The 15,365-nt window shown below is 55.7% G+C and overlaps 1 protein-coding gene across 1 annotated transcript; it reads right to left on the bottom strand.

The window, feature by feature from the left end:
* Positions 1–648: 648 nt before the first annotated feature.
* On the bottom strand, positions 649–15,129 carry PPP2R1A (protein phosphatase 2 scaffold subunit Aalpha; the record flags this gene model as incomplete). Its single annotated transcript, XM_057416427.1, has 7 exons — positions 14,995–15,129; positions 13,688–13,920; positions 10,898–11,045; positions 7,454–7,609; positions 4,590–4,704; positions 3,563–3,633; positions 649–799 (listed from the first exon to the last, which is right to left on the bottom strand). Coding segments are annotated over exons 1-7 (1,009 nt in total), but the record flags the coding sequence as incomplete, so codon positions are not given.
* Between the last annotated feature and the right edge of the window lie 236 nt (positions 15,130–15,365).

Below are 15,365 nucleotides of genomic sequence, written 5' to 3' on the forward strand. Positions count from 1 at the left end.
CCACCCCATTGACCCCCCCACTGCCCCATAGCCACCCCATTGACCCCCCCACTGCCCCATAGCCACCCCATAGCCGCCCCATAGCCACCCCAAAGCCGCCCCATTGACCCCCCCACTGCCCCATAGCCCCCCCATTGACCCCCCCACTACCCCATAGCCACCCCATAGCCACCCCATTGACCCCCCCACTGCCCCCTCCACTGCCCCACAGCCACCCACTGACCCCCCCACTGCCCCATAGCCACCCCACCCCCCCACTGCCCCATAGCCACCCCATTGCCCCCCCCACTGCCCCATAGCCACCCCATAGCCCTCCCCCCACTGCCCCATAGCCACCCCATTGACCCCCACTGCCCCATAGCCACCCCATAGCCCCCCCACTGCCCCATAGCCACCCCATAGCCCTCCCCCCACTGCCCCATAGCCACCCCATTGCCCCATAGCCACCCCATAGCCACCCCATAGCCCCCCCACTGCCCCATAGCCACCCCATTGACCCCCCCACTGCCCCATAGCCACCCCATAGCCCCCCCACTGCCCCATAGCCACCCCATAGCCCCCCCACTGCCCCATAGCCACCCCATTGACCCCCACTGCCCCATAGCCACCCCATAGCCCCCCCACTGCCCCATAGCCGCCCCATAGCGCCCCCCATGGGCCCCACCTCGTCCTTGAGCTGGGCCAGGAAGAGGGGCAGGAGATGCTCCACGGTGTTGTCCTTGCCCAGGATGGGCGAGAGGCCCATGATGACCGAGGCCAGCGCCGACTTCACGTGCTGGTTGGCGTCTGACACCAGCTCCTGGGGGGCGGCAGTGGGGCAGAAGTGGGGCAGCAGTGGGGCAGCAATGGGGAATCAATGGGGAATCAATGGGGAATCAATGGGGCAGCAGTGGGGCAGCAATGGGGAATCAATGGGGAATCAATGGGGCAGCAGTGGGGCAGCAGTGGGGAATCAATGGGGAATCAATGGGGAATCAATGGGGAATCAATGGGGAATCAATGGGGCAGCAGTGGGGCAGCAGTGGGGAATCAATGGGGAATCAATGGGGAATCAATGGGGAATCAATGGGGCAGCAGTGGGGCAGCAATGGGGAATCAATGGGGAATCAATGGGGCAGCAGTGGGGCGGCAGGGGGGAATCAATGGGGAATCAATGGGGAATCAATGGGGAATCAATGGGGAATCAATGGGGCAGCAGTGGGGCAGCAGTGGGGCGGCAGGGGGGAATCAATGGGGAATCAATGGGGAATCAATGGGGAATCAATGGGGTGGCAATGGGGTGGCAATGGGGAATCAATGGGGCAGCAGTGGGGTGGCAATGGGGAATCAATGGGGAATCAATGGGGAATCAATGGGGCAGCAGTGGGGCAGCAGTGGGGAATCAATGGGGAATCAATGGGGAATCAATGGGGAATCAATGGGGCAGCAGTGGGGCAGCAGTGGGGAATCAATGGGGAATCAATGGGGAATCAATGGGGCAGCAATGGGGAATCAATGGGGAATCAATGGGGCAGCAGTGGGGCAGCAGTGGGGAATCAATGGGGAATCAATGGGGCAGAAGTGGGGCAGCAGTGGGGCAGCAATGGGGAATCAATGGGGAATCAATGGGGCAGCAGTGGGGCAGCAGTGGGGAATCAATGGGGCAGCAGTGGGGCGGCAGGGGGGAATCAATGGGGAATCAATGGGGAATCAATGGGGAATCAATGGGGAATCAATGGGGAATCAATGGGGCAGCAGTGGGGCAGCAATGGGGAATCAACGGGGAATCAATGGGGCAGCAGTGGGGCGGCAGGGGGGAATCAATGGGGAATCAATGGGGAATCAATGGGGCAGCAATGGGGCAGCAGTGGGGCAGCAGTGGGGAATCAATGGGGAGGCAATGGGGAATCAATGGGGAATCAATGGGGAATCAATGGGGAATCAATGGGGCAGCAGTGGGGAATCAATGGGGCAGCAGTGGGGCGGCAGGGGGGAATCAATGGGGAATCAATGGGGAATCAATGGGGAATCAATCAATGGGGAATCAATGGGGCAGCAGTGGGGCAGCAATGGGGAATCAACGGGGAATCAATGGGGCATGGGGCAGCAGTGGGGCGGCAGGGGGGAATCAATGGGGAATCAATGGGGAATCAATGGGGCAGCAATGGGGCAGCAGTGGGGCAGCAGTGGGGAATCAATGGGGTGGCAATGGGGAATCAATGGGGAATCAATGGGGAATCAATGGGGAATCAATGGGGCGGCAATGGGGAATCAATGGGGAATCAATGGGGAATCAATGGGGAATCAATGGGGAATCAATGGGGCAGCAGTGGGGCAGCAGTGGGGAATCAATGGGGCAGCAATGGGGAATCAATGGGGCAGCAGTGGGGCAGCAGTGGGGAATCAATGGGGAATCAATGGGGTGGCAGTGGGGCAGCAGTGGGGCAGCAATGGGGAATCAATGGGACAGCAATGGGATGACAGTGGGGAATCCATGGGGCAGCAATGGGATGGCAATGGGGAATCAATGGGGAATCAATGGGGTGGCAATGGGGCAGCAATGGGGAATCGATGGGGTGGCAATGGGGAATCAATGGGGAATCAATGGGGTGGCAATGGGGAATCAATGGGGAATCAATGGGGCAGCAGGGGGGAATCAATGGGGCGGCAATGGGGAATCAATGGGGCGGCAATGGGGAATCAATGGGGAATCAATGGGGCAGCAATGGGGCAGCAATGGGGAATCAATGGGGTGGCAATGGGGAATCAATGGGGTGGCAATGGGGCAGCAATGGGGAATCAATGGGGAATCAATGGGGAATCAATGGGGTAGCAATGGGGAATCAATGGGGCAGCAATGGGGCAGCAATGGGGCAGCAATGGGGAATCAATGGGGTGGCAATGGGGAATCAATGGGGAATCAATGGGGAATCAATGGGGTGGCAATGGGGAATCAATGGGGTGGCAATGGGGAATCAATGGGGAATCAATGGGGCAGCAGTGGGGCAGCAATGGGGTGGCAATGGGGAATCAATGGGGCAGCAATGGGGTGGCAGTGGGGAATCAATGGGGAATCAATGGGGCAGCAGTGGGGCAGCAATGGGGTGGCAATGGGGAATCAATGGGGCAGCAGTGAGGCAGCAGTGGGGTGGCAGTGGGGAATCAATGGGGAATCAATGGGGCAGCAGTGGGGCAGCAATGGGGAGGCAGTGGGGAATCAATGGGGAATCAATGGGGAATCAATGGGGCAGCAGTGGGGCAGCAATGGGGAGGCAGTGGGGAATCAATGCGGCAGCAATGGGGAATCAACGGGGCAGCAATGAGGTGGCATCAGTGGGGCGGCAGTGGGGCAGCAATGGGGCAGCATCAATGGGGCATCATCAGTGGGGCAGCATCAATGGGGCACCCATGGGTGCGAGGACACCCCATAGCACCCCATCACGTCCCAGCACCCTCCAACCCCCAAGTGCCCTAGAGGGTCCCCATCCCATCCTCCCCCCCCCCCCCCCCCCAAGGCTGCCCCATAGCATGTCCCATAGGGTGCCCCATAGCGCGCTATGGGGTGCCCCATAGGGCGCCTTACCTTGATGCAGGGCAGGATCTGCCCCATGATCACGGCCTCGCGGCAGTCGGGGGCCAGGTTCTCGCAGAACTCTGCAGGGATAAGGATATGTGGGGCGGCTATGGGGCAGGAAGGGCCTTCCATGGGCTCCCTATGGGGCTCTACGGGGTCTCTATGGGGTCTCTATGGGTCCTTATGTGTCTCTATGGGTCTCTGTGGGGTCTCTATGGGGTCTTTATGGGTCCTTATTTGTCTCTATGGGTCTCTGTGGGGTCTCTATGGGTCCCCATGGGGTCTCTATGGGTCCCTATGGGTCTCTGTGAGTCCCTATGGGGTTTCTATGGGTTCTCCATTCGTCTCTATGGGTCTCTGTGGGTCTCTATGGGTTCTCTATGGGTCTCTATGGGTCTCTATGGGTCCCTGTGGGTCACTATGTGGCCTCTATGGGTCACTATGGGTCCCTATGGGTCTCTATGGGTCCCTATGGGCTCTCTATGGGTTTCTATGGGGCCTCTATGGGGTCTCTATGGGGTTTCTATGGGTCCCTACGGGTCTCTGTGGGTCTCTATGGGGTCTCTATGGGTCCCTGTGAGTCACTATGTGGTCTCTATGGGTCACTATGGGTCCCTATGGGTCTCTATGGGTCCTTATGGGTTCTCTATGGGTCACTATTGGTCTCTATGGGTCTCTATGGGTCCCTATGGGCTCTCTATGGGTCTCTATGGGTTGCTATGGGTCCCTATGGGGTCTCTATGGGTCTCTATGGGTCCCTATGGGGTCTCTATGGGTCGCTATGGGTCCCTATGGCTCTCTATGGCTCTCTATGGGTCTCTATGGGTCTCTATGGGTCCCTATGGCTCTCTATGGGTCTCTATGGGTCCCTATGGCTCTCTATGGGGTCTCTATGGGTCGCTATCGCTTCTCTATGGGTTCTCTATGTGGTCTCTATGGCTCTCTATGGGTCGCTATGGGTCCCTATGGCTCTCTATGGGTCTCTATGGGTCCCTATGGCTCTCTATGGGTCGCTATGGGTCGCTATGGGGCTCACCTTTGACCTTATGGGACGCAGCCGCCCGCACCTCGGCCTCGCAGTCCTTCATGAGGCTCTGGAAGGCCCCGACCAGGTCGCTCTTGGTGATCTCCGGCCCCACGGCGCGCTGGAGCTATGGGGCAGGAAGGGGGTTCAATGGGTCCTGCCCCATAGATGTGGGGCGCGGGACCCACACCCAAAGGGGGCATCCAATGGGAGCAAGTAGGGGAGCACTGGAGAGAGGTAGAGCCCCACAGTGCCCCACTGATGTTGCCATTGCTGCCCCACTGAGCCCCATTGATGTTCCCACTGAGCCCCATTGATGTTCCCATTGAGCCCCATTGATGGTCCCATTGCTGCCCCATTGATGTTCCCATTGAGCCCCATTGATGTTCCCATTGAGCCCCATTGATGTTCCCATTGAGCCCCATTGATGTTCCCATTGAGCCCCATTGATGGTCCCATTGCTGCCCCATTGATGTTCCCATTGAGCCCCATTGATGGTCCCATTGCTGCCCCATTGATGTTCCCATTGAGCCCCATTTATGTTCCCATTGAGCCCCACTGATGTTCCTATTGAGCCCCATTGATGTTCCCATTGAGCCCCATTGCTGCCCCACTGAGCCCCATTGATGTTCCCATTGAGCCCCATTGCTGCCCCACTGAGCCCCATTGATGTTCCCATTGAGCCCCATTTATGTTCCCATTGAGCCCCATTGATGTTCCCATTGCTGCCCCATTGATGTTCCCATTGAGCCCCACTGATGTTCCTATTGAGCCCCATTGCTGCCCCACTGAGCCCCATTGATGTTCCCATTGAGCCCCATTGCTGCCCCACTGAGCCCCATTGATGTTCCCATTGAGCCCCATTGATGTTCCCATTGAGCCCCATTGATGTTCCCATTGCTGCCCCATTGATGTTCCTATTGAGCCCCATTGATGTTCCCATTGCTGCCCCATTGATGTTCCCATTGAGCCCCACTGATGTTCCCATTGATGTCCCCATTGAGCCCCATTGATGTTCCTATTGAGCCCCACTGATGTTCCCATTGAGCCCCATTGAGTTCCCATTGAGCCCCACTGATGTTCCCATTGATGTCCCCATTGAGCCCCATTGATGTTCCCATTGAGCCCCACTGATGTTCCCATTGCTGCCCCACTGATGTTCCTATTGAGCCCCATTGCTGCCCCACTGAGCCCCATTGATGTTCCCACTGAGCCCCATTGATGTTCCCATTGCTGCCCCATTGATGTTCCCATTGATGTCCCCATTGAGCCCCATTGATGTTCCTATTGAGCCCCACTGATGTTCCCATTGAGCCCCATTGAGTTCCCATTGAGCCCCACTGATGTTCCCATTGATGTCCCCATTGAGCCCCACTGATGTTCCCATTGAGCCCCATTGATGTTCCCATTGAGCCCCATTGATGTTCCCATTGAGCCCCACTGATGTTCCCATTGCTGCCCCACTGATGTTCCCATTGCTGCCCCATTGATGCTCTCCCATTTCCCCCCTTGTTACCCCATTGCTCCCCATTGATGACCCCATCGATGACCCCATTGCTCCCCATTGATGACCCCATTGATGTTCCCATTGCTCCCCACTGATGACCCCATTGATGCTCCCATTGCTCCCCATCGATGACCCCATTGATGACCCCACTGATGACCCCATTGATGCTCCCATTGCTCCCCATCGATGACCCCATTGATGACCCCACTGATGACCCCATTGATGCTCCCATTGCTCCCCATCGATGACCCCATTGCTCCCCATTGATGACCCCATCGATGACCCCATTGATGCTCCCATTGCTCCCCATCGATGACCCCATTGATGACGCGGTTGATGACGTCACCGCTGACGTCACTGACCTCGGTGAACTTGTCGGCCACCATTGATGCTCTCCCATTCCTCCCCCATTGATGCTCCCATTGCTCCCCATTGATGACCCCATTGATGCTCCCATTGCTCCCCATTGATGACCCCATTGCTCCCCATTGATGACCCCATTGATGCTCCCATTGCTCCCCATTGATGACCCCATTGCTCCCCATTGATGACCCCATTGCTCCCCACTGATGACCCCATTGATGCTCCCATTGCTCCCCATTGATGACCCCATTGATGACCCCATTGATGACCCCATTGCTCCCCATTGATGACCCCATTGATGACCCCATTGATGACCCCATTGATGCTCCCATTGCTCCCCACTGATGACCCCATTGATGCTCCCATTGATGACCCCATTGATGACCCCATTGCTCCCCACTGATGACCCCATTGATGCTCCCATCGCTCCCCATCGATGACCCCATTGATGACCCCATTGATGCTCCCATTGCTCCCCATCGATGACCCCGTTGATGCTCCCATTGCTCCCCATCGATGACCCCATTGATGACGCGGTTGATGACGTCACCGATGACGTCACTGACCTCGGTGAACTTGTCGGCCACCATTGATGCTCTCCCATTCCTCCCCCATTGATGCTCCCATTGCTCCCCACTGATGACCCCATTGATGCTCCCATTGCTCCCCATTGATGACCCCATTGATGCTCCCATTGCTCCCCATCGATGACCCCATTGATGACCCCATTGATGCTCCCATTGCTCCCCATCGATGACCCCATTGATGACCCCATTGACGACCCCATTGCTCCCCATTGATGACCCCATTGATGCTCCCATTGCTCCCCATTGATGACCCCATTGATGCTCCCATTGCTCCCCATTGATGACCCCATTGATGACCCCATTGATGACCCCATTGCTCCCCACTGACCCCATTGATGACCCCGTTGATGCTCCCATTGCTCCCCATCGATGACCCCATTGATGACGCGGTTGATGACGTCACCGCTGACGTCACTGACCTCGGTGAACTTGTCGGCCACCATGTACCGCACCCGCCAGGACTTGTCCTCGGCCGCCTGCCGCAGCGTGGGCAGCACCAGCGCCTCCAGCTCCTCCTGCGGCAGCAGCTGCGCGATGCTCACGCACGCCTCCACCGCCAGCAGCCGCACCGAGTCCTGCAGGGGGGGAATCACATTGGGATCCATTGGGATCCATCCATTGGGATCCAGTGGGATCGATCCATTGGGATGCATTGGGATCGATCCATTGGGATCCATTGGGATCGCTCCATTGGGATGCATTGGGAAGGGTCCCATAGGGAGGGCCCTGCGGCAGCAGCTGCGCGATGCTCACGCACGCCTCCACCGCCAGCAGCCGCACCGAGTCCTGCAGGGGGGGAATCACATTGGGATCCATTGGGAATCACATTGGGATCCATTGAGAATGATCCATTGGGATCGATCCGTTGGGATGCATTGGGATCGATCCATTGGGATCCACTGAGAATGATCCATTGGGATCGATCCATTGGGATCGATCCATTGGGATCCATTGGGATCGATAAATTGAGATGCATTGGGATCGATCCATTGGGATCGATCCATTGGGATCCATTGGGAATCACATTGGGATCAATTGGGATCGATCCATTGGGATCCATTGAGAATGATCCATTGGGATTGATAAATTGGGATCGATCCATTGGGATCGATCCATTGGGATCCATTGAGAATGATCCATTGGGATCCATTGGGATGCATTGGGATCGATCCATTGGGATCCATTGAGAATGATCCATTGGGATCCATTGGGATCGATCCATTGGGATCCATTGGGATCGATCCATTGGGATCCATTGGGATCGCTCCATTGGGATGCATTGGGATCGATCCATTGGGATCCATTGGGATCGCTCCATTGGGATGCATTGGGAAGGGTCCCATAGGGAGGGCCCTGCGGCAGCAGCTGCGCGATGCTCACACACGCCTCCACCGCCAGCAGCCGCACCGAGACCTGCAGGGGGGGAATCACATTGGGATCCATTGGGATCCATCCATTGGGATCGATCCATTGTGATGCATTGAGAATGATCCATTGGGATCCATTGGGATCGATCCATTGGGATGCATTGGGAAGGGTCCCATAGAGATGCATTGGGAGTGATCCATTGGGATCCATTGGGAAGGGTCCCATAGGGAAACACATAGGGATGCACTGGGAAACACATAGGGAATGGTCCCATAGGAATCCATAGGGAATCACATAGGGATCCATTGGGAAACACATAGGGATGCATTGGGAAACACAGAGGGATCCATTGGGAAACACATAGGGATGCATAGGGAAACACATAGGGATACAGAGGGACTCAAATACGGCATGGTCCCATAGGGAATCCCATAGGGAATCATAGAGGGAATCACATAGGGATCCATTGGGAATCCCATGAGGAATCCCATAGGGATCCATTGGGAATCACATAGGGATACATAGGGAATCCCATAGGGAACGGTCCCATAAGGAATCCCATAGGGATCCACTGGGAATCATATAGGGCTAAATAGGGAATCACCTAGGGAATCATATAGGGATCCATTGGGAATCACATAGGGATCCATTGGGAATGGTCCCATAGGGAATCCCACAGAGAATCACATGGGGAATTACACAGGGATCCATTGGGAATCACACTGGGAATCCCACAGGGACACATAGGGAATCACCTAGAGAATGATGCTATAGAGAATGCCATAGGGAATCACACAAGGAATGGTCCCATAGGGATTGATGGGGATTGCATAAGGTATTCCATAGGGAATGATGGGGATCCAATAGGGAATGATGGGGATCCCATGGGGAAGAATGGGAATTCCATGGGGAACAATGGGAATTCCACAGGGAATAATGGGAATTCCATAGGGAATGATGGGAATTCCATGGGGAGTAACAGGAATTCCATAGGAAACAATGGGAATCCCATAGGGAATGACGGGAATCCCACAGGGAATAACGGGAATCCCATAGGGAATGATGGGAATTCCATGGGGAATAACAGGAATTCCGTAGGAAACAATGGGAATCCCATAGGGAATGACAGGAATCCCACAGGGAATAACGGGAATCCCATAGGGAATGATGGGAATTCCATAGGGATTGACGGGAATTCCATGGGAATAACGGGAAATCCATAGGGAATAACGGGAATTCCATAGGGAATGATGGAATTCCCTAGGAAATAACTGGAATTCCGTTGGGAACAATGGGAAATCTATGGGGAATAACGGGAATTCCATAGGGAATAACGGGAATCCCATGGGGAATAATGGGAATCCCATGGGGTACAATAGGAATTCCATAGGCAATAACAGGAATTCCATAGGGAATGATGGGAATTCAATAGTGAATAATGGGAATCCCATAGGGACCAATGGGTATTCCATAGGGAATGATGGGAATCCCATAGTGAATAATGGGAATTCCATAGGGACCAATGGGTATTCCATAGGGAATGATGGGAATCCCATAGTGAATAATGGGAATCCCATAGGGACCAATGGGAATCCCATAGGGACCAATGGGTATTCCATAGGGAATGATGGGAATCCCATAGGGAATAACGGGAATCCCATAGGGACCAATGGGAATTCCATCGGGAATGATGGGAATCCCATAGGGAGTAACAGGAATTCTATGGAGAATGACGGGAATCCCATAGGGACCAATGGGAATTCCATAGGGAATGATGGGAATCCCATAGGGAATAACGGGAATCCCATAGGGACCAATGGGAATTCCATCGGGAATGATGGGAATCCCATAGGGAATAACGGGAATCCCATAGGGACCAATGGGTATTCCATACAGAATGATGGGAATCCCATAGGGAATAACGGGAATCCCATAGGGAATAACGGGAATCCCATAGGGACCAATGGGAATTCCATCGGGAATGATGGGAATCCCATAGGGAATAACGGGAATCCCATAGGGACCAATGGGTATTCCATACAGAATGATGGGAATCCCATAGGGAATAACGGGAATCCCATAGGGAATAACGGGAATCCCATAGGGACCAATGGGAATTCCATAGGGAATGATGGGAATCCCATAGGGAATAACGGGAATCCCATAGGGAATAATGGGAATTCCATAGGGAATGACGGGAATCCCACAGGGAATGACGGGAATCCCACAGGGAATAACGGGAATCCCATAGGGACCAATGGGTATTCCATAGGGAATGATGGGAATCCCATAGGGAATAACGGGAATCCCATAGGGACCAATGGGAATTCCATCGGGAATGATGGGAATCCCATAGGGAATAACGGGAATCCCATAGGGACCAATGGGAATTCCATAGGGAATGATGGGAATCCCATAGGGAATAACGGGAATCCCATAGGGAATAACGGGAATCCCATAGGGACCAATGGGTATTCCATAGGGAATGCCAGGACCTGCTCGTCGGAGGCCAGGCTGGAGAACATGGGAATGATCTCGCTCTTGACGTGCTCGAGCTCCAGGACCTTGGCGAATTCCCCAAGCTTGGAAGCGGCGGCGCGGCGCACCATGGGCGTGTCGTCGGAGCACAGCGTGCGGAAGTACCTGCGGGACGGCGGGATAATGGGATATGGGATAACGGGATAACGGGTAACGGGATATGGGATAACGGGATATGGGGTAACAGGGTAACAGGGTAACGGGGTATGGGGTAACGGGATGGGGGTAATGGGATATGGGATAATGGGATAACGGGGTATGCGATAACGGGATAACGGGATATGGGGTAACGGGATAACGGGGTAACAGGTATGGGATATGGGGTAACGGGATATGGGATAATGGGATAACGGGGTAATGGGATACGGGATAATGGGATAACGGGGTAACGGGATTTGGGATAACGGGGTAACGGGATATGGGATAATGGGATAACAGGGTAACGGGGTAACGGGATATGGGATAATGGGATAACGGGGTAACGGGATATGGGATAATGGGATAACAGGGTAACGGGGTAACGGGATATGGGATAATGGGATAACGGGGTAACGGGATATGGGATAACGGGATAACGGGGTAACGGGGTAACGGGATATGGGATAACGGGGTAACGGGATATGGGATAATGGGGTAATGGGGTATGGGGTAACGGGGTAACGGGAATGGGATAATGGGATATGGGATAACGGGGTAACAGGGTAATGGGATGATGGGATGACGGGGTAATGGGATAATGGGATATGAGGTAACAGGGTAACAGCATAACAGGGTAACAGGATGATGGGATAATGGGATATGGGATAACGGGGTATGGTATAATGGGATATGGGATAAAACAGGGTAATGGGATAATGGGATAACGGGGTAACGGGATAATGGGATATAACGGGATATGGGATAATGGGATATGGCATAAGGGGATAATGGGATGGGAGAGAAGGGATGGGATGGGAGGGATGGGATGGGAGAGAAGGGATGGGATGGGAGGGATGGGATGGGATAGAAGGGATGGGATAAAGAAGGGATGGGATGGGAGAGAAGGAATGGGATGGGAAAGGATGGCATGGGAAAGGATGGGATGGGATGGGAGAGAAGGGATGGGAAAGGATGGGATGGGATAAAAGGGATGGGATAAAAGGGATGGGAAAGGAGGGGATGGGGTACCATAGATGGCCTTGAGAACCATCTAAGATGGGTCGGGACCACCACAGTTGGGTCGAGGCCACCCTAGAGGCTCCCACTGACCCCCTAACACCCCAACGGCCCAACCTAAAGACTATGGGATGTCACAGATGCCCTTGAGGACCATCTAAGATGGGTTGGGACCACCACGGTTGGGTCGAGGCCACCCTAGAGGCTCCCACTGACCCCCTAACACCCCAACGGCCCAACCTAAAGACTATGGGATGTCACAGATGCCCTTGAGGACCATCTAAGATGGGTCGGGACCACCACAGTTGGGTCGAGGACAACCCATAGCCTCCCACTGACCAACCTATGGACCCCATAATGGGTTATAGGGTCAACATGAAGACCATGGGATGCCATAGATGGCCTTGAAGGCCATCTACGATGCGATGGGACCACCACGGTTGGGTCGAGGCCACCCTACAGGCTCCCACTGACCAACCTATGGACCCCATAATGGGTTATAGGGTCAACATGAAGACTATGGGATGCCATAGATGCCCTTGAGAACCACGTACGATGCCATGGGACCACCACAGTTGGGTCGAGGCCGCCCTAGAGGCTCCCATTGACCCCCTAACACCCCAACGGCCCAACCTAAAGACTATGGGATGTCACAGATGCCCTTGAGGACCATCTAAGATGGGTTGGGACCACCACAGTTGGGTCGAGGACACCCCATAGCCTCCCACTGACCAACCTATGGACCATATAATGGGTTACAGGGTCAACATGAAGACCATGGGATGCCATAGATGCCCTTGAGGACCACGTACGATGCAATGGGACCACCACGGTTGGGTCGAGGACACCCCATAGCCTCCCACTGACCAACCTATGGACCATATAATGGGTTATAGGGTCAACATGAAGACTATGGGATGCCATAGATGCCCTTGAGGACCACGTACGATGCGATGGGACCACCATGGTTGGGTCGAGGCCGCCCTAGAGGCTCCCATTGACCCCCTAACACCCCAACGGCCCAACCTAAAGACTATGGGATGTCACAGATGCCCTTGAGGACCATCTAAGATGGGTCGGGACCACCACAGTTGGGTCGAGGACAACCCATAGCCTCCCACTGACCAACCTATGGACCATATAATGGGTTATAGGGTCAACATGAAGACTATGGGATGCCATAGATGCCCTTGAGGACCACGTACGATGCGATGGGACCACCACGGTTGGGTCGAGGCCACCCTAGAGGCTCCCATTGACCCCCTAACACTCCAATGGCCCAACCTAAAGAAATGGGATGTCACAGATGCCCTTGAGGACCATCTAAGATGGGTTGGGACCACCACGGTTGGGTCGAGGCCACCCTAGAGGCTCCCATTGACCCCCTAACACCCCAACGGCCCAACCTAAAGACTATGGGATGTCACAGATGCCCTTGAGGACCATCTAAGATGGGTTGGGACCACCACAGTTGGGTCGAGGCCACCCTAGAGGCTCCCATTGACCCCCTAACACCCCAACGGCCCAACCTAAAGCCTATGGGGTGCCATAGATGCCTTTCAAACCCCCCCCCCCCCCCCCACGGCACTCACTGCCTCAGCTCGGCCTTGACGGGGCTGGAGACACGGGGGTAGCAGACGCTGAAGAGCCCGCAGGCCGAGGTGCGCGACGTGAACCAATCCCCCCCCGCCAGGCGCTTGACCAAGGGCACGAAGTGGCCCTCCAAGTCGGGGGGGGCGTGCTCGTGGGACACGGCCCGCAGCGACTCCACCGCCTTGTCCCGCACCACCGTCTCCTCCACCGTGGCCAGGCTCTCCAGGGGGGGCTGAAAGCACAAGGAAGGGGGATGACGACACACAATGGGGATCCAATGGGGCCCAACGGGGATCCAATGGGACTCAAGGGGGCTCAACGGCACCCAAGCCATCCCAATGGTCAAGCAACCCATCCCAATGGCACCCAACCCATCCCAATGGCACCCAACCCATCCCAATGGCACCCAACCCATCCCAATGGCCAACCAACCCATCCCAATGGCACCCAACCCATCCCAATGGTCAACCAACCCATCCCAATGGCCAACCAACCCATCCCAATAGTCAACCAACCTATCCCAACGGCCAACCAACCCATCCCAATGGCACCCAACCCACCCCAATGGCACCCAACCCATCCCAATGGCACCCAACCCATCCCAATGGTCAACCAACCCATCCCAATGGCACCAAACCCATCCCAATAGCCAAGCAACCCATCCCAATGGTCAACCAACCCATCCCAATGGCACCCAACCCATCCCAATGGCCAAGCAACCCATCCCAATGGTCAACCAACCCATCCCAATGGCACCCACCCCACCCCAATGGCACCCAACCCAACCCAATGGCACCCACCCATCATAATGGCACCCAACCCACCCCAATGGCACCCGACCCACCCCAATGGCACCCAACCCACCCCAATGGCACCCAAGCCACCAAATGGCATCCAACCCAATGGCACCCAACCCACCCCAATGGCACCCAACCCATCCCAATGGCACCCACCCATCATAATGGCACCCTACCCACCCCAATGGCACCCGACCCACCCCAATGGCACCCGACCCAACCCAATGGCACCCACCCATCATAATGGCACCCTACCCACCCCAATGGCACCCGACCCACCCCAATGGCACCCGACCCACCCCAATGGCACCCACCCCACCCCAATGGCACCCACCCATCATAATGGCACCCGACCCACCCCAATGGCACCCAACCCACCCCAATGGCACCCACCCATCACAATGGCACCCACCCCACCCCAATGGCACCCGACCCACCCCAATGGCACCCACCCCACCCCAATGGCACCCACCCCACCCCAATAGCACCCATGGGTGCTGGGTCCCTACCAGCAGGCAATGCACGTATTCGGGCCCCCCGACGAGCGCGGTGAAGGTGCCCAACTGCTCGGCCAGCGCCAGCAGCACCTCATCCTCATCGTAGATGGTGTCTGGGGGAGGAAGCCTCCCATTCCTTAAACTCATCCCATGCCCTTTCGCCCCGCCCACCCCTCAAGCTCCTCCCATCCCTCCTAAAGCCATCCCATCCAATAAGCTCCACCCACTCCCATAAGCCCCTCCCTTCCCTTAAACCCCTCCGCTTAAGCCCCACCCACCCCTTAAACCCCTCCCACCACTTCAGGCACTCCTATCACCTAAACCCCTCCCACCCGTTAAGCCTCACCCATCCCATAAGGCCCACCCACCCCTTAAACCCCTCC

Source organism: Pezoporus wallicus, unplaced genomic scaffold (assembly GCF_028554395.1).
Source record: "Pezoporus wallicus isolate ANWC-B61680 ecotype Strahan unplaced genomic scaffold, APGP_CSIRO_Pwel_v1 contig_12926, whole genome shotgun sequence".
Lineage (NCBI taxonomy): Eukaryota > Metazoa > Chordata > Aves > Psittaciformes > Psittacidae > Pezoporus > Pezoporus wallicus.